The sequence below is a fragment of the Bubalus kerabau genome, chromosome 22 (genome assembly GCF_029407905.1).
Source record: "Bubalus kerabau isolate K-KA32 ecotype Philippines breed swamp buffalo chromosome 22, PCC_UOA_SB_1v2, whole genome shotgun sequence".
Lineage (NCBI taxonomy): Eukaryota > Metazoa > Chordata > Mammalia > Artiodactyla > Bovidae > Bubalus > Bubalus kerabau.
Window position 1 is genome coordinate 25,891,791 of NC_073645.1, and position 24,945 is coordinate 25,916,735.

The following is a 24,945-nucleotide window of genomic DNA, read 5'->3' on the forward strand; positions in this document are numbered from 1 at the left end:
CTTGGGACAGGAGATTTGCCTTCAGCTTTGCTCAGTTCCAAAGGCAAATAGGAAAAACATTACCAGAGCTGGCCGGAACTCAGCAGCAATTCTGAGCTGAGGTTCTTTCAAGAATCTACAACCGTCTTACTTTTCCAGCTCCTTAAGCCTCCTGGCATTTCTCCTTTCTTCATAGACGATTACTCTTGGAAAAGTCGAGTAGAAAGTAACTGCCGTTTAGAGGCAGATTAAAAAGTTCATTCAAACTGCATCTCAGTTCTATCTTGTAAAAGCCTCCCATTTCTTTGAGTTGGCTCCTGTGAGGTGTGGAACGAGGTGATGAGGGTGACTAACATGCCTCAGGGTGAGAAGTTCTAGTTCAGATTGGGCAGGGTGTCATGTCCCGTCCTGGAGCTCAGTTCGAGCTCAGGTAAACAGAGAAAAGGAAGTTGAGAAAGGACAGAATTCCTTTCTCTTTGTCAAATTGAAACCTTTGGAGTTGTCTAATGATAATGATGTATGGCCTTTTTTTTTTTTTAATTAAAATTTTGTTGAAGTATAGTTGATTTATAGTGTTGTGTTAGTTTCAGGTGTCCGGCAAAGTCAATCAGTTATACATGTTCAGTTCAGTTCAGTCGCTCAGTCGTGTCCGACTCTTTGCAACCCCATGAATCGCAGCACGCCAGGTCTACCTGTCCATCACCAACTCCTGGAGTTCACTCAGACTCACGTCCATCGAGTCAGTGATACCATCCAGCCATCTCATCCTCTGTTATCCCCTTCTCCTCCTGCACCCAATCCCTCCCAGCATCAGAGTCTTTTCCAATGAGTCAACTCTTCACATGAGGTGGCCAAAGTACTGGAGTTTCAGCTTCAGCATCATTCCTTCCAAAGAAATCCCAGGGCTGATCTCCTTCAGAATAGACTGGTTGGATCTCCTTGCAGTCCAAGGAACTCTCAAGAGTCTTCTCCAACACCACAGTTCAAAAGCATCAATTCTTCGGCGCTCAGCCTTCTTCACAGTCCAACTCTCACATCCATACATGACCACAGGAAAAACCATAGCCTTGACTAGATGGACCTTTGTTGGCAAAGTAATGTCTCTGCTTTTGAATATGCTATCTAGTTTGGTCATAACTTTCCTTCCAAGGAGTAAGCATCTTTTAATTTCATGGCTGCAGTCACCATCTGCAGTGATTTTGGAGCCCCCCCAGAAATAAAGTCTGACACTGTTTCCACTGTTTCCCATCTATTTCCCATGAAGTGATGGGACCAGATGCCATGATCTTCGTTTTCTGAATGTTGAGCTTTAAGCCAACTTTTTCACTCTCCACTTTCACTTTCATCAAGAGGCTTTTGAGTTCCTCTTCACTTGCTGCCATAAGGGTGGTGTCATCTGCATATCTGAGGTTATTGCTATTTCTCCCAGCAATCTTGATTCCAGCTTGTGCTTCTTCCAGTCCAGTGTTTCTCATGAGGTACTCTGCATAGAAGTTAAATAAGCAGGGTACAATATACAGCCTTGACGTACTCCTTTTCCTATTTGGAACCAGTCTGTGGTTCCATGTCCAGTTCTAACTGTTGCTTCCTGACCTGCATACAGATTTCTCAAGAGGCAGGTCAGGTGGTCTGGTATTCCCATCTCTTGAAGAATTTTCCACAGTTTATTGTGATCCACACCGTCAAAGGCTTTGGCATAGTCAATAAAGCAGAAATAGATGTTTTTCTGGAACTCTCTTGCTTTTTCCAAGATCCAGCGGATGTTGGCAATTTGATCTCTGGTTCCTCTGCCTTTTCTAAAACCAGCTTGAACATCTGGAAGTTCACAGTTCACATATTGCTGAAGCCTGGCTTGGAGAATTTTGAGCATTACTAGCGTGTGAGATGAGTGCAATTGTGCGGTAGTTTGAGCATTCTTTGGCATTGCCTTTCTTTGGGATTGGAATGAAAACTGACCTTTTCCAGTCCTGTGGCCACTGCTGAGTTTTCCAAATTTGCTGGCATATTGAGTGCAGCACTTTCACAGCATCATCTTTCAGGATTTGCAAGAGCTCAACTGGAATTCCATCACTTCCACTAGCTTTGTTCGTAGTGATGCTTTCTAAGGCCCACTTGACTTCACATTCCAGAATGTCTGGCTCTAGATGAGTGATCACACCATCGTGATTATCTGGGTTGTGAAGATCTTTTTTGTACAGTTCTTCTGTGTATTCTTGCCATCTCTTCTTAATCTCTTCTGCTTCTGTTAGGTCCGTACTATTTCTGTCCTTTATCGAGCCCATCTTTGCTTGAATGTCCCCTTGGAATCTCTAATTTTCTTGAAGAGAGCTCTAGTCTTTCCCATTCTGTTGTTTTCCTCTATTTCTTTGCATTGATTGCTGAGGAAGGCTTTCTTATCTCTTCTTGCTATTCTTTGTAACTCTGCATTCAGATGCTTATATCTTTCCTTTTCTCCTTTGCTTTTCGCTTCTCTTCTTTTCACAGCTATTTGTAAGGCCTCCCCAGACAGCCATTTTTCTTTTTTGCATTTCTTTTCCATGGGGATGTATCTACTCTTTTTTAAGTTTCTTTTTCCATATAGGCCATCACAGAGTTTTGAGTCAAGTTCCCTCTGCTATACAGTAGGTCCTTATTAGTTATCTGTTTTATATATACTAGTGTGTATATGTCAATCCCAATCCCCCAATTTATCCCTTCCCTTGAATATTCCCTATTGATCGTAAGTTTGTTTTCTGCATCTGTGACTCTACTTCGGTTTTGTAAATGAGTTCATTTGGACCCTTCTTCTTCTTCTTTTTTTTTTTTTTTAATTCTACTATAAGTGATATCATATGGTATTTGTCTTCTGTGTCTGACTTATTTCACTGAATATGACAATCTGTCGATCCATCCATGTTGCTGCAAGTGGCATTATTTTGTTCTAGTTTTTGAAGGAACCTTCATGTTGTTCTCCATAACAGCTGTAGAAATTTACATTCCCACCAACAGTGTAGGAGGATTCCCTTTACTCCATATCCTCTCCATCATTTTTTGTTTGTAGATTTTTTTTTTTTTTTTGGATGATTATTCTGACTGGTGTGAGGGAATACCTCATTGTAGTTTTGATTTGCATTTCTCTAACAATTAGTGATGTCAGGCATCTTTTTGTGTGCTTTTTGGCCACCTGTGATAACTGACTTTTTTGTGGAGGACTTAAAACTCCTTGAGGCTGGGATTGAGACTCTGCGCTAAGAGAATAATATGGCCCCTGCCTGTTATTCAATCTTTTCTTCTCCTCTAGGGAGTTTGATTGTGGAATGGATGCATTTCTAAGAAATTTAAGATTGGCAAAAATACTTGTCACTCTTTGCAGCACTTGGGAAAGTAGGATCAACATAGAGACAGAACCAATTTCTTCACTTACTTGTTTCCTACTTTGCCACCATTTAAGCCAAGAACAAACTCCCTTGAGCTCAGCTGTGGCTACACCCGGCCAGGCTCTAAAATGCTTTGGCAGGCTTTTGAGAGGAAATTGTCAGCTAAAGGAAGCTGGCTTGTCTGCTCTGAGTCTTCATTTGTTTCTTTTCCCAATATTGATGGAGCTCATGGTTGGGCCCTGTACATGGTTGTAGGGATTTCTTTTTTAAAAAAGAAAAATGAGTAAGACGTGGTATGGCCATACAAAAAGCTATAAATCTAGTGGGAAGGGTCAGGCAGGTAGAAACTAGATACACTGTGTGGTGTTTTGTGAATTCAGAAGAAACAAGAGGGCAGGAGCTGGGAATTTATAAAGGGGAAACTGTATGTGTATTTGGGCTTCCCTGGTGGCTCAGATGGTAAAGAATGAGCCCACAACACAGGAGACCTGGCTTCCATCCCTGGGTTGGGAAGATGCCCTGGAGGAAGGCATGGCAACCCAGTCCAGTGTTCTTGCTTGGAGAATCCTCATGGACAAAAGAGCCTAGCGGGCTACAGTCCATGGGGTCCCAAAGAGGGGGACACGACTGAGCTAATAAGCACAGCATAATGTGTAAATGAAGTTGTGTGCTGTCTAGCATAGTACGCTGAGGATCTCTTAACTGTGGGGAATGAGCAGAGCGTGCAGAAAACGTAGTGGCAGCAGGTGAGATAAAGAAGTATGCAGGGGCCAGGACACAGAAAAGGACCGTACTGATAAGGTCAGATGATAAATTCTGTAGGTAGTTGAAGTATTTTGAGAGGGGAAGTCCTGAGACAATGATATTTGCTTTTAGGTAGTAGAGCACCCGTGTTCTGACCTGTGAAATAAATTCAAGAAGGAAGAATTAGCAACCGGCTGGGCAGCAGGAAGCCTGTCTGTATTTAGCCAGAAAATGAGAAAACAGGTTGAAACACTGGAGCTATTTCTGAGGTACAGTCAATAGAATTTCCTCCCTCGAGTACTTGGGTTGACAAAGCACTGTGCCTTAGGTAAAGATACTATCTGACATGGAATTCAAATTGACCCAAGCTGCTGCTTGAGCAATTTGAGACCAAGAGAGGGACCGACCTGGTACTGGGGCTGTGTTTAAAGACAAAAAACATCAAGAGATTTTTAGATTATAGTAGCCTTTTTCTTTGAGAGCGCCCGGTTACTTTCTAAAAGTAACTTATTTTCCAACACCTTTTAGAATTACCAAACCTCTTCTCTTTGCTAAACCGTGGAAATCTAGTAGTTCCGCCACACTCAAGATGGTAAACACCAGACTTAGACTTTTCAACCCACGTTTTGGATGGTCCCGCCCCCCGTCGGAGGTACTTCCGCCACTCTCTGCGCAGCGAACGCATTTATACCGCCTCCCTGCACTCAAGATGGCCCGGCTTCCTCCTACTTTCCATTGGCTGAATTTCTCCGATTATCCGTCCTCATAAGGAGGCGGAACTTCGATTTGATCGACAGCTTTTTAAACCAATGGACGAAGGGCAAGGGCCAATGAAGCGTAGGAACTGGAGAACCACCCCAGTGTCTGGGAGGGCGTTTGGGCTGGGGCGGGGTGAAGCGGAGCCGGAAACGGGAGGGGAGAGTGAAACAGGAAAAGAAGGGAAGAAGGAAGAACAGGGAAGAGGAGGAGAGGGAGGAGGAGGAGGGAGGTGGCGGCGCCGTGGCGGAGGAGCAGGAGCAGGAGGGGGATGGCGAGGAGAAGGCTCCTGGGTGGCATGGCGCTCCTGCTCCTCCAGGCGCTGCCCAGCCCCCTGTCAGTCAGGGCTGAACCCCCGCAGGTAAGGGGGAGGGTCGTGTGGCGGCCTGAGGGGCCAGGCTGGGGGCCTCGGGGTCGCTGAGGCGTGGCTGGAGAGGGCCTGAAGGAACGTTGTTACCAAGAGTTGCGGGCTCCTGAGACGGTCACCCATGCTTGAGTGGACAGGATCTGAGGGGGCGTCGATGTTTAGCCGAGGGACACCTGTGACGGTTTTGGTATCAGGGAGGAGGCAGAGGCATGCTGCCAAGTGAGTTGAGGGGCGTTTGAGGCGGCAGTTCAGTCAGGTGGGCCGGGAATGATTGTGAGTGGATAGTGGTATCAGGCGGGGCGTGTGTGGGGTGCGCATTCGTGTCCTCCAGTGGAGCAGGTCTGTGAGGCAGCGGTGCCGCGTGTCCGTCGGTGCGGGTAGGGGTACGTGGGTTATTGAGCCGGCCTGAGAGGGCGGAGGGGCTGAGAGGATACCTATTTCCAGCTGGATCGGGGTATGTTCTAGGGGCCTCTTACCCCATTTTAAGTGGTGTTGGAGGCGGGACTCTCGGAAGGCAGGTGGGATGAAGTAGCCTGGGACCCCTCAGCAGCAGCGCACACCTGAGCTGTAACAAGTTCTTACTATTAGGTTGACTGGCCTGGGGAAGCCAGTGACTGATGCTATTCTGGGCCAGCTCAGAGTTTTGAGCAAAGGATGGTGCTGATGCCAATATGGTCAACAAATGGAGCACCCTAGCATTTCTTGCTAGGTGGCTTGTTCAGATTTCAGCCGCTGCTGGCATTTCGAAACTCTTAATGGGAGCGTTACCCTTGGTGCCAAGTTGGGTGGGGTGCAGTGGGGGGAATCACCCTCCTTCCCTTCTTTGCATTTGGCAAGGCTTTACCGTTCTGTTTTCTCTGTCTCTTCAGAAAGGCCTACACACACAGACACACACAGAGCAAGATGACAGAATCTATATAGTATAGCTTAGCACTTGAACTTGGTGTGGTCAAGAGTAGAAGCAGAATGCCAGCGAAAATGCTTACCGTTTTTCCTAGGAATTTATGAGCATCATGTTATGCCCATTAGTATCCTCTATTTAAAACATTAATTTTTTTTAAGTGAGGTAAAATTTATAAAACATAAATCATTTAAAACCATTTGACCATTTTACAGTGAACAATTCAGTGGTGTTTAGTCCATTCACAGTGTGGAGCAACCACTGCCTCGATCTAGTCCCAGAATATTTTCATCACCTGGGAAGAAAACCCACTATCATTAAGCAGTTCCTCCCTGTTTCGCCTCCCCACAGCCCCTGGCAAACATCAGTCTACTTTCTGTGTCCATAGATTTATCTATTCAGCATATTCCATGTAAATGGAATCTTACAATATATGACCTTTTGTATCTGGCTTATTTCCCTTAGCATAAAGTTTTCAAGGATTATTCACATTGTAGCATGTATTTCTTTCCTTTTTTATGGGTGAATAATATTCCAGTGTGTGGCTCTTCCAGAATTTGCTGTTTCATCTGTCTGTGGAAGTATCACCTGCTCTTCTCAAAGACTATATTTATGTATATTAGAAATTACATGTGAAAGGAGCAGAGCTCATTTTCTAGCCCAGCACATTCCCTTTTCTTGGGCTGGGACTCTTCTGTTCTAGCCTTTGTTGGGGTTCTTTCTTTTCTTAGTTAAAATCATAAACTGGCAGGAGAAATAAGTTTTCTTTATTAGAAAAGTTACTGCCCTTAGGACTGGTCAAGCTAAGAAGTGTAGATATTGAGTAAAATATAGAACAAAATGTTGCTTTTCCTTTACACCTGCACTTAAATATCTCTAAAGACTGTTCCCAATAACCAGTAATTAGCATTACTAGGGGGTTGATTTAGGAACAGTGCAGGCTTTGGAGCTGGGTTCCCTGGGCCTGTGGACTGCATCTCCCTAGTGGAGAGCAGTGATTGTCGTCTGGTGGGAACCAGATCCATTTCTTTAACTGAATGGAAAATGGCGGTTCCTTCCCAGGTCATGGAAGCCTAGGAGGTGGAGAGAAGATGTGGAAGGGATCCTCAGTGTAATGCCCTAGTTGCCATTTGTGGATCACAGGCTGTTTGCTTATCATCTCTCTGGCACTTCCGATACTTACTTGGGGGACAGGGCGGCTTTTGTACTTTGTTCCGTTTGGATGGATGCTAACACTGGATGGCAGCTATTAGGTTGTTACAGGTTCTGCAGAGAAGGGAAAGTTTCTGAAATGAGTAGTCTATCCCCCTGACCCTTTCCCCCGAACACTCCTGCCTTCATCTTATAGACTCTCTTTCTCAGTTATCTATGGTGAGAATTGTTTTGTGAATTTTAACCTTTGAACTGGAAGTTACTCTATAATAATTAACTCTGAATCCCCCACAATTTAGTCAATTTAGTTTTTGGTTTTTGTTGATTTTTTTTTTTTTTTTGGTTTACAGAAATCAGTGAAGAAAAAAAAAAATTAGAGACCACTTGGTATAGGATGTACTTCAGGTACTCGCTGTCCTTGTTTCAACAAGTAGCTTCTGGCTAGCTCTGAATTGAGGACTCTCTGTACTCTTTCCGTATTGAAAGTGGTATGGGTACCTCATTGCATTTTTTTTCTCTTGACATGGCTCTATCAGATACAATCTTTTTAATTGAAGTCCATTCTAAAGGAGATCAGTCCTATGTGTTGGAAGGACTGATGCTAAAGCTGAAACTCCAATACTTGGGCCACCTCATGCGAAGAGTTGACTCATTGGAAAAGACTCTGATGCTGGGAGGGATTGGCGGCAGGAGAAGGGGATAACAGAGGATGAGATGGCTGGATGGCATCACCGACTCCATCGATGGACATGAGTTTGAGTGAACTCCAGGAGTTGGTGATGGAGAGGGAGGCCTGGCGTGCTGCGATTCATGGGGTCGCAAAGAGTTGGACACGACTGAGCAACTGAACTGAACTGAATTTATTTACAATGTTGTGTTAGTTTCTGGTGTACAGCAAAGTGATTCAGTTATGTATATATGTGTGTGTATCTCAGCTCCCTGGTTGCTCAGACAGTAAAGAATCTGCCTGCAATGCAGAAGACCCAAGTCCCTGGATCAGAAAGATCCCTGGAGAAGGAAATGGCCACCCACTCCAGTATTCTTGCCTGGAGAATTCCATGGACAGAGGAGCCTGGTGGGCTACAGTTCATAGGATCGCAAAGAGTCAGACAAGACTGAGTGATTAACACACACACGTGTGTGTACATTTGTGTGTACACATGTGTATATACATACGTGTCTATAAACACACACATGCATATATGTATATACAGATAAATTCTTTTTCATAATACAATCTCTTTTAAAAACCTGCATTTCATATCAGATAATATTGGGCAGCTTTCTTTCTCTGGTTCCAGTTCTGCACTAGAACAATTATTTCCTGCCATCCTGGCCCAGATAAGTTCATCAGTTTAATTCCCTCTGTGATTAGGAACTTAGACTTAATTCTCCTGTAGATCCTTGCAACTCAGATGTGATTCTGTGAATCTATAAAGAATAAAAAAAGCTGTGGCGTCTCCAAACAGGAAGGCCTTGACATTTGCCTCTTTCTGAATTATGATGGAGATACAGAGTTTCTTTCTTTCTCTTGTTGGTTAGATTCAACTGGAAAAATCTGACTGTAGTATTTAAAGCTTTAGTAGAAATGTCTTTTTCCATAAAGTGATCCAACCGATAGGTTGGGCGCAAATCTGTAGGGATGTGGTCCTTACCTTCCCTCTGCCATGCTTCAAACTTTGAGTTGGACAGGGGCCCTAGCTCATGGTTTGTTTTTTCCCACCATACCCCCAATAGTGTATCCCTTCCCCCCACCATTACTTGTTTCTGCTGCCCTAGTTCTCAGTCCAGAAGCCCTGCTCCACTCTTCTTTCCTAGCTACAGCATTATAGTGCGACCACCCTCATTCCTTCTCGTAGAATAGTGAGTTATGAGACTTTCAAATTCTTATCCTCTTTCTTTCTCTTAGCCTATTTTATACACCAAAGTGAGCAGTTGTCTAAAATCAACACCATGAGTTGCTTATGTAAATCCTTTCAGTAGACTCCAGCAAACATTTACTTAAACGTTCGTTCTTTGCAGCAGGCCATTGTTATTCCTAGGCACTGCTGCTGCTGCTGCTAAATCGCTTCAGTCATGTCTGACTCTGTGCGACCCCATGGACAGCAGCCTACCAGGCTCCCCCGTCCCTGGGATTCTCCAGGCAAGAGTACTGGAGTGGGGTGCCATTTCCTTCTCCAATGCATGAAAGTGAAAAGTGAAAATGAAGTCACTCAGTCATGTCTGACTCTTAGCGACCCCATGGACTGCAGCCTACCAGGCTCCTCCGCCCATGGGATTTTCCAGGCAAGAGTACTAGAGTGGGGTGCCATTAGGCACTGGGAACCCTCAAATGAGTAACCAGCTCCCGGTTCTCAAGGAGATGATAATCTTGTGAGAAAGACAGATAACAAACACTGATTAGTAATCTGGAGGGATCAGTGCTGTAGTGGTTGTTCAGTTGCTCAGTCATATCTGACTCTGCGACCCCATGGACTGCAGCATGCTAGGCTTCCTTGTCCTTCGCTATCTCCCAGAGTTTGCTCCAACTCATGTCCATTGAGTCAGTGATGCCATCCAACCATCTCATCCTCTGTCGTCCCCTTCTCTTCCTGCCTTCAGTTTTTCCCAGCATCAGCATTCTTTTCCAATGAATCAGCTCTTTGCATCAGGTGGCCAAAGTATTGGAGCTTCAGCATCAGTCCTTCTGGTGACTATTCAGGACTGATTTCCTTTAGGGTCAACTGGTTTGATCTCCTTGCTGTCCAAGGGTCTTAAGGATTGTAACGAGTCCCTATAATGGGAGTGCATGCAAAGGACTATGGGAACCATGGCTAGGACTGGGGGAAGGTGGGGATTTAGGGAATGCTTCATAGAGGAAGGACAGGGCTTTCTAGGTTGATAAGATTAAGTAGGATGTCTGTGGACCAGGAAGTGGGGGTTGGAGGTGGTTATTCCAGTATGAAAGAGTGGGAATGGAGTTTTTGGAAGAGGCACACAGTCTGTGGTGGAAGCTTTGCCTGTGGGTGTGCAGAGCACTGTGAGAGTAGGTTGAGACTTGAAAGGTGGGCTGCAGTTAGATGGTAAGGAGGCCTTCTATCCATTGTTGAAGCAGTGCTGTCCAGTAGAACTTATATGATGTTGGAAATCATCTGTATCTGTCCTGTCCATGTGTGGCTACTAAACACTTAAAATGTGACTAGGATAACTGAGAAACTGAATTTTTAATGACATTTAATTTTTTCATATCAACTTTATTGAAGATAATTCACTGGGCAAAGAATTCATGCTTTTAAAGTGTACAGAAAATATATTTTTTCAGTAAGTCACAGGGTTGTGTAAGCATCTCTACTATGTAATTTTAGAATATTTTCATCGCTCCACACAGAAACTGCATAACCATTAGCAGGCCTTCCCCATTATACCCCTTCCTCCTCCGGCCCCTGCAACTACTAATCTACCTTCTGTCTCTTTGGATTTGCCCATTGTGGACATTCTGTATAAATAGAGTCATATACCATGTGGTCTTTTGTAACTGGCTTCTTTCACTTAGCATCATGTTTTCAAGTTTCTTCCATGTTGATGTATTGGTATTTATTTGCATGTATCAGCATTTCATTCCCTTTTTTATGGCCAATATTCAGTTGTATGAATGTACCATATTTTATTTATCCATTCATCAGTTGATGGACATTTGGGCTGTTTCCCCTTTTGGGCTATTATGAATAATGCTGCTGTGTACATGCATGTACACGTTTTTATGTAGATATGTTTTCATTTCTCTTGGGTATGTACCTAATAGTGAAATTGCTGGGTCTAATAAGTCTTTGTGTAACCTTTTGAGGAACTGCCAGACTGTTTTCCAGAAGTCTGGAATGATATGGTATGATATTGTGGCTGCTGCTGCTGCTAAGTTGCTTCAGTCGTGTCCAACTCTATGCGACCCCATAGACGGCAACCCACCAGGCTCCCCCGTCCCTGGGATTTTCCAGGCAAGAACACTGGAGTGGGTTTCCATTTCCTTCTCCAATGCATGAAAGTGAAAAGTGAAAGTGAAGTCGCTCAGTCGTGTCCAACCCTCAGCGACCTCATGGACTGCAGCCTTCCAGGCTCCTCCGTCCACGGGATTTTCCAGGGAAGAGTACTGGAGTGGGGTGCCATTGCTTTCTCCGGATATTGTGGCTACTGACCACCTATTAGATAATGCAGATCTAACAGTTTTCCAGTGTGGAGCTGGAATATGGTCTAATGTAGTGGTGGAGTCATGGGCTGTGGGGGCAGACTATGTGAGTTCCAAACTTGATTCTTCCACTTACTATCCTTGAGCAAAGTATTTAACTTTTTTGTGCCTCAGTTTCCTCATCTGTAAAATGGGGATAGTAATAGCATGTACCTTATAGATTTGTTGGGAGGTGAAAAGACATACTGTATGTAAAGCTTTTGGAGTATACTTAATGGTTATTAAATATAATAATACTTATCCCATGGACAGAGGACCCTGGTAGGCTACAGTCCATGGGGTTGCAAAGAGTTGGACACGACTGAGTGACTTCACTTCACCACTACTATTATTTTTGAGGGTCCTCAGAGTTCATTGTGACTGGTAAGTTGGTGTTACCTCTCAAACGAGGTTCAGAAACTGAGATTTGGGGAGTTTCAAGTGACTTCCTTGATCCTGTTTTATATCTGAGTTTAAGTTCGATTCTGATCTTTTACTTGTGTAGGTAACTTTTCATGGTGAACCTATGTAGAGTGGTATTCTCAATTGGAAACAATTTTTCCTGAGGACATTTGTCAGTGTCTGGAATCTTTTTTTTTTTTTTTAAGTATTTATTTTTGGCTGCATCGAGCTCTAGTTGTGGCACTCTGGCTTTCTTGTTGAAGTACTCAGGCTCAGTTATTGTGGTGTGTGGGCTTGCTCCAGGGCATGTGGGATCTTAGTTCCCTGACCAGGAATGGAACCCACATACCCAGCATTGCATGAGAGTTTCTTAACCACTGAACCACCAGGAAAGTCCCTGGAAACATGTGATTGTCATAACTCAGGAGCGCTACTGGCGTCTGTTGTGTGAAGGCCAGGGGTGCTGCTAAACGTTGAGTGTAGTCCCCCCACAACAGAGAATTGTCTGGCCCAAAATGTCAGTAGTGCCAAGGTGGAGGAACCCTTGTGTGGTACCTGCTTTCCCCTCACCGGCTCCTGTTTGGCATCTTGGGATTTGAGGTCAGCTTTCCTATGAAGAGATGTGTGTGAGATAACCTCTGACAACAAATTTCAGGTGGGACAGTTTAAAGCTTTGATGTTCTGAATCCTGATTAGTCTCTGTCATGTTGATGTGCGTTACCAATCAGCTTCGCTTTGTCAGCCAACATCAACAGTTTTGACAAAAGCACATTTTTTTCAGTCTGTGGTTCAGTAAGCAGGTGAGCCTCCCTCAGTCACCCCATCTTGAACTTTCTTTCCTCTCACTTTGGTCTACCCTTGTGGTTTCACTTTAAGAACATGTTTGTTTTCGCCCCAGTGAAAGCGGGATGGCCAGTCACTTCCTTTTCTGTGTCCTCCATGGTCCCATAATCAGTCTGAACTGAGTCATGTTCTTAGAACTTTTTCCTTTGCTCATTCCAAGTCTTCACTCGCCTCTCATTTTTGGCCTCACAAATGTTAGTTCTCACACACGCTCAGCCTGTAGAAACCATTAGATGTCCTCCGGTCGCCACGATGGAAGCTCACGGTCCTGGACCTCAGTGGGACTGTGTCTGGAGGAGAGTCCTTTTGCCAGGCCCCAGGACGCAGCTCATCTGTGGATACCGGGCACAGGCTCACTACTTTGTGGGTGCTGTGGGGAACTTAGATGGCTTTGGATTTAAAATTCCAATTGCTGTAGAATGCCTGGCCAAGTCACGCACCTGAGGGCCTCTTTCTTTCTTGCCTAAGTAGCTGGACTGATGTTTGAGGGACCATGAAGACCAGGTAGTCCAGTGACGCGGGTTCATTCTTTGCCCTGCAGCCTCAATGGTAGTCTTTGTTGGGGCCACTGAGCCTACTCTGACCACACAGCGTGGCCACTGGGTGACAAGGAGTGTGGTGACAGTGGGTCTGGGTGACCTGTCTGCTCAGCAGCACACAACAGAGCCGTGGGCACTGCCCTTTTGGCCCATCCTTTACAGATCCACTAGGTGGAGCAAAGTCTGGCCAAAAACCCACATGCAATGTGGAAACCACAAAGAAATACAAATAAATCCAGAATACTGCAACCTGGGAGGTAAGGAAAAGGGAAACAAATCGCATTCTATTGAATTCTGCAGCTTGTTGATACAATTATGGGCTTTCCCAGTGTGGGAATTAAAGTCCGTCATCCTCTCATACTTGTGAGTCTTGCCCGGATGGGGTTTTTTTGGATCCTCTCACTCACTCAGCTACATTCCCATAGCCGGATTTATTTACTTTTGGTTTTCATCTTTCCATACTTGCTTCTGTGGGACAGCAGATGAGCTGTGTATCTTCTATTCCTGGTGCCACAGGAATGAGATGTGAGGGTGATCTCATAGTGTCACAGCTCAGTTTTGATTCACAATCTTAGGTGTTTTAAAGAATTTAAATTTGTTTTGGAAGAGATGAGAGTGAATGTAAGATGTTGTAAGAATATTTGTGGCTTGGAATTCTGGATCTTAGAGTGAAGTTATAAAAGAATATCTGTTTTGATTTTTAAATATGGAGCAAGACAGATTATGTTGTAACACTATTTTATTATACATTCTTATAGATCAGAAGCATGCCGTTCATGGAGAAAATAATCATATTTTTCATAACTGTTCTTTGTTCCCCATTTAAAAATTATATTCCTCATGTAAGATTTCACCTGGCAATTTCACTCTGGTTGTGTTAAAAACCAATCAAACACAGAATGAAAGCACCATAGCTTAGTTTATCGATTGGATTTACATATTTGTGGTTTATTTGGGAGAGAAAGTTAATATTTGGCTTTCTGCACTGGGATGTTGGAGCACTGTAGCTCTTTGGGACTTGAATATAGAGTTGAATAGTGTAAGAAGTTCATCCTGTGTACTTCTTTCTATTTTCTTGAGCCCCTTGTTTTCAAATATGCAAATCCTCTTGCTGCTGCTGCTGCGGTGGATGGGGGCGAGGAGCAGAAAACCTGCTCTGGCCTGATTCAGCAGAAGGTCCACTCTGGCTGTCTCTCCCTTGCCTTTTTTAGACCTGATTGCTGCTTTTCTTTGGTCTTTAAGTTACGTTTTCATATCAGTTTTTAGTTACACAAAAATAATAATGGCTCATAACAATGGTAAGTAACAGAGAAATACAAAAATACTTAGAGGAAAAATTGAAAGTTTGTGGTTTGGTGTGTATTTTTGGTGGTTTTTCTGCTTATGCTGCATATTTATAGATACAGTAATATAACTCCTATGTATAAACTTATATACACATAAAATACATGAAATTGTTGGTATGGGTAGCATTCTTTGTTTTCTTTCATTTATTTTTTAAATTTTATTGGAGTATGTAATTTTATTGAATTTATACTATTGTGTTTCAGGTGTATAGCAGACCAAATCAGTTATACATATACACATATCCACTATTTTTTAGACTCTTTTCCCATGTGAGCCATTAGAGTATTGAATAGAATCTTTCATTTGTTTTTGAAACAAAAATGGATACTTTACATGTAGGATTTTAACAATATGCACTTCTTTTAAACCTTCATATATTGTAGACTTCTTTTCATATGGCGTGTATGCCTCATGATTTTTTTTTTTAATGCCTGTATGTTACTGCTTGAGATCATAAGTTATTTAACCACCTCTCCATTAATGAACATACATTGTGTCCAAGGTTCTGCATTTTCACACTGTGCTGTAGTGACCATTGTTGCACTTATTTCTGTCTGCAATTTGCTAGATTCCTAGAAGTGGAATTGGGGGTTATGGGATTATAACGTGTGGACATTTGGAATTCGGGGCCAAGAGTGCCAAGTTGCTTCCCAACACGGTTGTATCAGTTCACATTCCCATTAGTAGGGCTTACTTCCCCACACACATGAGTAACATTTCTTCACTGGCACCTTCTGCTTATCCTTGAAGATGTGTCTTCTGATTCTTAACACAGGCTTCTAGAGAACATTTCGGTTTACTTCCTCAAAGGCCTAGAGGTTTCCTCCCTGTCTGCAAACTGGTTGCTCCCTTTGCTGTGGAGCAGGATTCACCCAAGGGCAGTGGGCCTGTAGCCAGAGGAGGGTAGAAATGCCTGCTCATCTGCCAAAAGAAGTGGTTTGTGTTCCCCTCGAGAATGTCAGGCAGGTGGCCTGGAGCTGTTGGCCAGTTGCTGTGAGGCACACGAGTTTAATTTCAAGCCCAAACTACCACCCTTCAATGGTAGTATCCCAGAAGAAGAGATGCTTGAAACTGGCATTGTTGAGGAGTGCAGACTCTAGAGCCAGATTACTTCCATATAACCTTGGGCTAGTTAGTTAACTCAGTATCCTCATCTGTCAAATGGGATAATAGCACCTAGCCTATAGGCAGTACCTGCCACATAGTAATTACTGGGCAAATGTTAACCTTTGTTGCTGTTATTATTAATTATCTTAGCTCTGGTGAACATTAAGGCTTCCCCATTCCCTTACTGACACAAGATTTATTTTTGGTGGAGCGATTTAAGAATACATTTTGGTTTACTCCTTGTCCAAACTGAACATGAATCGCTTTACATACCATCCCCCTTGGCAATCCGGTGAGAGGTGTTTTTTCGCCATTTTATTTTGGACAGGAAAGTAGGACTTACTGGTGGGTATGAATAAGGAGGAGACAGCACCATGGCTCTCACGAGTGCAGGGGCTGCCATTTGTTCAGGGGGCCATGATTAGGGATGTATTTGACCCCACAGCCATCTGGGGTGAGCCGCTCTTCTGTGCCCATGTTTTCATCCTCATTAAACTTAGTGAATCCCCACTTCTTGAAGATGTGGATCTTCTGATGGCCAGGGAGCTTGAACTTGGCCCCGAGGAGGGCTTCGGTCATATGCTCCTTTTTCTGCTGCTTGGTGCGGATAGACATTATAATTTGGCCAACGTGGACCCTGACCACTGTGCCCTTTGGAAGGCCACTGGCCACTGAGGCCTTCCAAAGACACTGAGCCTACCTGTCTGGAACCTTGACTAGGGACAGCATGCCAGTCTTGAAGGTCCTGGAAAGGGCTGTCTCCAGGATCCCTTTGAGCAACCTTTTAGTACAGGCAACAGGCTGCATACACTACCGAGGAGGCAGTGTTTGCAGCCTTTGCACCAGGCCCCCATGATCAGCTTAATTAGCTGCAAAACAATTGGTTTCTAATAGTAAAGTGTGAGATTATTTATTCTTAGAGAAGGTAAGTTAGGATATATGCTATTATTCTGATATACGTACCATTGTACCCTCTTGAGCAAGGAAAAGAGTGGGGGGTTTTGGATCATCGTTCATTCTGTCCCCAGCACTGCCACTTGCAGATCTGGCTGCTCTCAGCTCACAATGTACTGTACTGAGCTGAGGGGCTCCCTGAGGCTTCTTGACACCAGTCCCCAACCTCCATTTGGTACTTCCTGTTCTGAGTTGAGAGTGCTTTCTGAGGCTTGCTTTTATTTTATTTTTGAAATACAGCTTTTGTTGTTGAGTCACTCAGTCGCATCCAACTCTTTACGACCCTATGGACTGCAGGATGCCAGACCTAATACGGCTTTATTGAGATGTAATTCACATGCCATACAATTCACTCTTTTGGAATATACAATTCAGTGAGTTCTAGTATATTCACAAGTTTGGGCCACCATCACCACTATCTAATTTCAGAACATTTTCATCAATCACAAAAGAAGCGCTGTTATCAGCAGTCATTCCCACCCCTCCTTCCAAGATCCCCCAAATCCCTGGCCACCACTAATTGACTTTCTGTCTCTGTGGACTTGTCCATTCTGATCAATTCAGGTAAATGGAATCATACACCATGTGCTGTTTTATGACTGGCTTCTTTCACTTAGCATCGTGTTTTCAAGGTTCATCCATGTTGTAATGTGTCAGTAAGCCACTCCTTTTTAAAAAATTTTCATTGGAGTATAGTTGATTTACAATGTTGTGTTTCTCCGTGCATGTGTGCTTATTTGCTCAGTTGTGTCTGTCTGTCTGTGACCCCATTGACTGCCAGGCTCCTCTGTCTATGGCATTTTTTCTAGGCAAGAATACTGGAGTGGGTTGCCATTTCCTCCTGCAGGGGCACTTCCCGATCCAGGGATTGAACCCATGTCTCCTGCATTGCAGATGGATTCTTTACTGCTGAGCCATCAGGGAAGCTGGTGTTCATTTCTGCTGTACAGCAAAGTAAATCAGTTATCAGTTCAGTTCAGTCGTTCAGTCGTGTCTGACTCTTTGCAACCCCATGAATCGCAGCACGCCAGGCCTCCCTGTCCATCACCAACTCCCGGAGTTCACTCAGACTCACGTCTATCGAGTCAGTGATGCCATCTAGCCATCTCATCCTCTGGCGTCCCCTTCTCCTCCTGCCCCCAATCCCTCCCAGCATCATAGTCTTTTCCAGTGAGTCAGCTCTTCACATGAGGTGGCCAAAGTACTGGCGTTTCAGCTTTAGCATCAGTCCTTCCAAAGAGTACATATACCTATATCCACTCCTTTTTTAGATTTTTTTCCCCATGTAGGTCATTACAGAATGTTGAGACAATTTCCTTGTACTATACAGTAGGTCCTTATTAGTTATCTATTTTATATATAGCAGTGTGTATTTGGCAATCCTAATCTGTAACCATAGTTTGTTTTCTGCATCTGTGACTATTTCTGTTTTGCAAATAAGTTCATTTGTACCAATTTTTTAGATTCCGCATATAAGTGATATATGATATTTGTCTCTGACTTCACTCAGTATGACGATCTTTAGGTCCATCCATGTTGCTGCCATATGTCATTCCTTTTTTATGGCCAATTAGTATTCCATTGTATGTATGTAACACATTTAGTTCTTAACCGATGGACATTTGGGCTCTTTCCACTTTGGTTTATTATGAATAATGCTGCTTTGAACATGAATATACAAGTTTTGAGTGGACATATGTTTTCTTTCTCTTGGTTATATACCTAGAAGTGGAATTGCTAAGTCATATGATCACTCTGTTTAACTTTTGAGGAACTGTTTTTCATAGTGGCTGCACCATTATATATCCCTACTACCAATTTGTTAGGATTTTAGCTTCTCCACATACTCTTTAACACTGTTGCCTTTTTTTTTTTTTCCAATAATCATAACCATCCTGGTGGGTGCATCCCATTGTGGTTCTGTGAAGAAGGCTGAGCGCCGAAGAATTGATGCTTTTGAACTGTGGTGTTGGAGAAGACTCTTGAGAGTCCCTTGGACTGCAAGGAGATCCAACCAGCCTATTCTGAAGGAGATCAGCCCTGGGATTTCTTTGGAGGGAATGATGCTGAAGCTGAAACTCCAGTACTTTGGCCACCTCATGTGAAGAGTTGACTCATTGGAAAAGACTCTGATGCTGGGAGGGATTGGGGGCAGGAGGAGCGTGCTGTGATTCATGGGGTCGCAAAGAGTTGGACACGACTGAGTGACTGAACTGAATAACTAGTGATGCTGAGCGTCTGTTTGTGTTCTTATTGGTCATTTGCTTATATTCTTGGGAGAAATGCCTGTTCAATCCTTGGCTTATTTTAAAATAAGCAGTCTTATCTGACTGAAGGGACAGCAGCCTTCCCATGGAATCCCAGTGAGTGAGTGCTCAAGGAGAGATTTTCCTTTAAAACCAGACTTTGTTAGGGTTCTGGCACTCTACACCTAGCCATGCTACCTCTGATTCTCATGACCCGGGGCCAATTATTTGAGCTGGCTTAGAGGTGGCTCTGAGACAGTAATTTCTGCTGTAAGAGGCCCACAGAGTCTGCCTTCTCTTGGCCAGAGTCTTCTACCATCTCTTGTGGAGATTCATGATACATGTGTTCTACAGTTAAGCCTCTGAAGAATCCCACAGTTAATACTTATCAGATATCATTATCTGATGTCTTATCAGATAAATGGTTTGCAAATATTTTTTCCCTGTTCTCTGTTGATTTTTTCCCACTTTGTTGATGGTGTCCTTTAAAATACAGCTGTTTTTAATTTTGATCAATGTCACTTTATGTTCTTTTGTTACTCAAGCTTTTGGTGTTCCCTAGTTCTTTTAGGGCTTTCTAAACTTAATATTATTTAGGGTAAAAAATGGACATTATTCAGAATAAGATCCTTTATTTATTTTACTATGGAGCATTTTAAACATTTGCAAAAATAACACTAAAGAGAATGATATAATACAATGAAGTACCTACGTACCTACCTCCTAACTTCAGCAATTTAGCATTTTGGCCAGTCTTGTTTTTACCTATATCTACTTTCACTTCCATTCATTCCCCACTGCAATTATTTTGAAGCAAGTTGCAGACTTCTATCATCTCAACCATAAATAGTTCCGTTTGAATCTCTAAAAGATAAAAGGCCTTTGTTCCAGAACATAACCGCTCTCCCATACCACACCCTAAAAACTTGACAATAATTCCTTAACATTACAGGAGAGGATCTTGCATGTGAAAATTTAATTTGGATCTAGAGGTAAAAATCTAATGAGAAAATTCAGCTAATTATGACAGTTCTTCTGTTTTCATAAGGAATTATCCAGAAGAGTTACACCACTTTAAAAAAGTTATACTACCCAGCGACACCCTTCAGTCCTATGAGTATCAAAAAGTGCTCTTCCAACCACAGGTCTTTCTTTTTTTACTTAAACAGCTCTAGTGGTGAAGTTTTAATCATGGCAGTCCTCTCCTTTATCCCTCTGGAATCTTTGTCTTTTTTTTTAGGGGGTGGGGGACACATGCATCCATTTCTAGTCTGTGCCCAGTATATAAAGTGAAAGATAAACTTCTGATTGTGTAGGGAGAGGTTTTGGAAAAATCCTGTTCTTATCAGAGATTGCACAGAGGTTCAGAGAAACACGGGGAATAGAGGAGACCAGCCCGCATGGCTTGTCTTTCAGCTGTCCAGAGCACAGTGTCCCCCATCCAGAGCCTGACTGACTATGCCTGCCCTCAGGGTACAGTATGTGGGTGGGGGGGGCAGTTCACGACTGATGAGCAGAGATGGAAAACAGAATTTGGAGGCTGAAAGACGCGCTAAGATAATGATTCTATGAACAAATGTTCAGTAAGAAAGGCTGTGCTGTTTGAAGTGTAGGAGGCTTAGGGTTAAAGAAGCTGCTTAACCGTGGGACCCTTCGGAGGCTTAACTGTAAAGCACATGCACCGTGAATCTCTAAAAGAGACTGTAAACTTCTTCAACCATGTGAGCATCTTATCACAGAAATAGCTGCCTTGGAGCGGCCTCTGGGTGATGCTGATAGAAGTAGTGTAGGCTCAGAGAGGTGAAGTAACTGGCCCAGGGTCATGAGAAGGAGTGGTAGAGTGCCAGAGCCCTGACAGAGTCTAGCTTGCAGGGAAGTCTGCCTGTAGGCGGTCACTCACTGGGATTCTACGGGAAGACCTCTGCCCCTTCAGTTAGAAACCGTCGGTCTAGCCCTAGGTCACCTAGCATTCTCAGACCTTTGGTGTACTGTCCGGCAAGTGGGAGTGGTGGTAACTGCCTGGCCCCATCATCAGCTGATGTAAGGAACAACGAAAAGAGATGTGAAAGTAGTTTATAAACCTTGAATTCTTCGCAAGAATGATGCTTTATTGTGTCTCTCGGTGGTCAGTGCCTCCTTTTCTATAATACTGAGCGCACCTTGCCAAGGATATGCATCTTGAGCAAAGTGAAGGACTTCGGAACGGTGAATATAAAATAGGATATTGGTACGTGCTGCCTTTTTTCCCGAGAGGTAGAGTAGCCTGCACTGACTTCTTGCTGTGATGGGATGCTTTCTCAGAGGCCCTTCCAGCATTTTCTGCCCTAGACGTTAGGCATACAGAGTAGGGTCTGCCTGCCCACCTTTGCTTTGCTCTCATGCTTTCTTCATGATTTGGACCCATGGTCAAAGTGTCTTTGAAGTTGGTTTACATACTGCTGTCATCCTGTGGCCTGGGAATCCACAGGGTTCAGGTGTGGCCTTGGTTGGCCATAATGTGATGAAAGGTCCAGCATCCTTGGCATCTGGTGTGATTCCCTCTCCAGTTTCACCACCTCAGTCATCATCTTACTTGGGCTATGGACGTGCATGTTCCAGAAGTTTCCACACTCCCTACATCTTCTGGGAAGGATAAGTTGTCTTAAAGTTTTCTGCTGGTGTTTTTGACCATGAAATCTTAGACCTGAAGAAAGTTTGGTTACCAAATACCCTAAGGAAGGAGGAGGTAATATTTGATTTACATAAGATCTAGGAAATGAGAAAAGGCTTGGTGCCAGGAGCTGTGTTTCCAGCTAGGCCTTATTAAGTCTCATAGTCCTTTAAGCAGAAAAGGAAACTTCCTGGTGTTGCTAATGGAATTTCTGGTGAATGGGAGACAAAACCAGGACCCGCTTCATCCCATTCCCCATAACTGAAAAACTGTTACTGGGGTGTTCAGTCATGTCCCAGCTGTACCTTGAGGAAGGGAGTTTGGCTTTTGAGATGGCTTAAGTGCTTTAAATTCCTCAGCTGAGAAAATTGGAGGTGGATAACCAGAGGGTTTCCCAATCCCTTCATCAAGCCTTATGAGCTCAGAGTACCATCCAGGTGCTCCCCTTATCGCTCAGCTGTTTTTCAGGTTTCTGTGACCAGGAAAAAGTCACCTGCCCTAATGTTTCGGGTTTAGCTGTATTAACTTCATTTTTACCATTTTCTCTGTAGTTGTCAATTCCCTCATCCATGTGACTGTCTTTTCTTGAAGGCCTGCTTTGTGCGATGCATTGCTTGGTACTGTGAGCAACACAGAAATGAAAGTTATGTACCTTGCCCTTAGTTGTTTATACTATACAAGAGGAGATAGGCCTGAGAATAAATGACTTTGCTGACACATAGACAAGGAGCGGATCTTCTTATAAAGCACAACCGAGATCTTACATTGGAGAGTCTGCACACTTGCTCTTATGACTTTGCACCCGGAGAGCCCAGAGCTGCTTGCAGGTCCTCAGAGTTGAGATATGTTGAATAAAATGACATGATGTTGGCCCTTCCAGGGGCCTGCCACCATTTCACCAAAAGTGGGTTGAGTCTCTCTCTGTCCTGTCCCTAAGTAGAAGCTGAAATCAGATTTAGTGGAGGCCTTGAAGTCTAATTTCCCTAAACGGAGTTCTCTTTCCAGGTCACGTGTGTGTGTATCATGTATTTGGTGTGACCTAGGTCCCCCCTTTTTTCTTATTCCGATTTTTGGTTTAGAGAGCAGTTTGTGAGGAGACATGAAATCTTTCTGGGGACAGCCTTAGTTGTAGCTTGCTGATTTTCCTGTAGTTCTTGGCTACTTGCCAGTTTGGTTGAGGTTGAACTGTTTTCAGGGCAGGAAGAATGAACCTAGCATTTTGGTATAAAAACAAACAAGGCTGCTGTTGTGCTTGATAAAGCTAAAACTGTAGACCCAGCAGCAGCTCATTAACCATCAGTGACAGCTCCTGGTTAGTGGTAAGTTTCAGAGACCCCTAGACTTTCCAGAGAAGACAGTAAATATTTATCCACTAAGGTAATAAATACCAACAGAGTGATTGATTGTCAACAGAAAAGGATTTTCTTGTTAAGGGGCAGATAAGCAGGAGGCAGAAACCTTAGGAAGCTGTTGTAAACCAGTTTCAGCTTCTGCTACTTTGACTTCTCTCTCTATTTAAAAGATGAAGGCTGTACCATTGCATGGAGAAGGCAATGGCACCCCACTGCAGTACTCTTGCCTGGAAAATCCCATGGATGGAGGGGCCTGGTGGGCTGCAGTCCATGGGGTCTCTAGGAGTCGGACATGACTGAGCAACTTCACTTTCACTTTTCACTTTCATGCATTACAGAAGGAAATGGCAACCCACTCCAGTGTTCTTGCCTGGAGAATCCCAGGGACGGGGGAGCCTGGTGGGCTGCCGTCTATGGGGTCACACAGAGTCGGACACGACTGAAACGACTTAGCAGCAGTAGCAGCATTGCATGGATGTCTTCCTTGCACCTCCCACATCCCCCCACAAAATCAGATTCAAGATTTATCATATTTTAGGAGTAAATGTAATTAAACAGCAAGAGAACCAAGATACTTAACTTACTTAACAAAATAGGAATTCCTGCCCTTGACATTTATAGTGCTGCCATAGTCATCAGAAAGAAAAATTGTACCACTTACAGGTGCTCAGTAAACAGACATATGTGCTGGCCTGTGCACTGTCCCACCAGCTGATCTTTGCTTCATCTTCTTCGGCCTTTCTTGAATGCCCTGTGTGCCCTTGTTTTCATGCTTTTGGTCATGCTTGGCCTTGCTTAGTGTTTCACCTTCTCCCCCAAACCCTACTTTTTTTTTTAGTTAGCCGTCTCACGGTGACACTTTCTTTGGCCAGTCTGTCCCTCAACAGCTTCCTTTCTTCAAGCTCTTCTTACACTTCTGGCTCTCCTCCTTTCCTCACTTTTATTATAGGGTGCCATTTGTTTCTGTCTGAGGTCTTTTCTCCCGCACTGTGTAATTGCGTAAGTCACTCCTTCAGGGCAAGGCCAGTTCATCCAGTAGTGATCTTTCCCATCCCCGTGGTCTATCCTGGTGGCTGGACGTGACTGTGACTATCATGTCACAGAAGAGGGGGAAGTGACGGGTGTAATATCAAAACACTGTGTCCATGCGTGTTCAAGCCATTTTGTCCAACCACACAGGTCTGGCTGAAATGCCGGCTCCAAGTGCCTACTAGGTGTGTGTTTTTGAAAGAGTTACCTGACTACACTGAAGCGCATGTTTGTCATCTGTAAAATATGAGATAGCAACATAGGTTCAGGTTCTCCCTCTCTGAAATATATCATCTGATGTTTAACAAGTGAATGTGTCCTGCAGTCGTGGGCTATTTACCCAGCCAACTTCTGGGAAAACTCAGGAAAGCAGTAGGAGAGCATCCCCGGGTTTTCACGGAGGCCTTGTAGAAGAAACAAGCCCTGTGCCTTGTAGAACTCCTTGTCCCTCTCGGAACCCAGGAGAGGTGTGTTACCTTGCCTCGGCAGGCTTGCTCCTTGTCTGCCTTTGTCCAGCCCCAGGACACAGATAAGTTAGTATTCCTGATTTCTGGCAGCTGAGCAGTCCTTAACATTTCTACTTGGCAAGCTTCTGCAAATCTTTGTTCTGGGCTTGGAATTCTTCTTATGGCATTCCCCAAAATAATTACTTCAGGATCCTTTTATTGATGCCCAGCCTTGCATTCATGACATGATGTCTTGGTTTGACTTTGATTGTGGCGCTCCTGTCAATCTGGGGTTTGGGTAAGTATTCATTTCTGCATTTTTTGAGTCAGAACTCGAAGACATTTAAATGTGCTTGTAGACAGCCTGAGAGTGATAAGAAAGGTATTTTATTTTTATCTTAGATGTTCTGTGTCTGCATCACAGCCTCTACTCAAAGCGTCTGGAAATAAAAGGCTTTAGGTCTGGAGATTAACTCCTGCCCTGGAAGCTGGCAGTTGCTATCTTGTTCTGACAAAACCCTCTTTCTTCAGATTCCTTGATTGCGAAATGAGAAACTCAGAGCCTTCAGCCCTAGGC

General features: G+C 43.8%; 1 protein-coding gene and 1 pseudogene across 2 annotated transcripts in view; one reads left to right on the forward strand and one right to left on the reverse strand.

Moving 5' to 3' along the window:
- Positions 1 to 4,956: 4,956 nt before the first annotated feature.
- WBP1L (WW domain binding protein 1 like) overlaps positions 4,957 to 24,945 on the forward strand; it is a 61,298-nt gene continuing 41,309 nt past the window's right edge. Inside the window, exon 1 of one of the 2 annotated variants that reach the window (XM_055560857.1) lies at positions 4,957 to 5,196. In XM_055560857.1, coding sequence (XP_055416832.1) covers positions 5,107 to 5,196 — 90 coding nt within the window. In that variant the 5' untranslated portion in view covers positions 4,957 to 5,106. The remainder of the gene's footprint in view (positions 5,197 to 24,945) is intronic. The other variant, XM_055560858.1, reaches the window with a different exon arrangement.
- On the reverse strand, positions 16,445 to 16,566 carry LOC129637159 (uncharacterized; annotated as a pseudogene).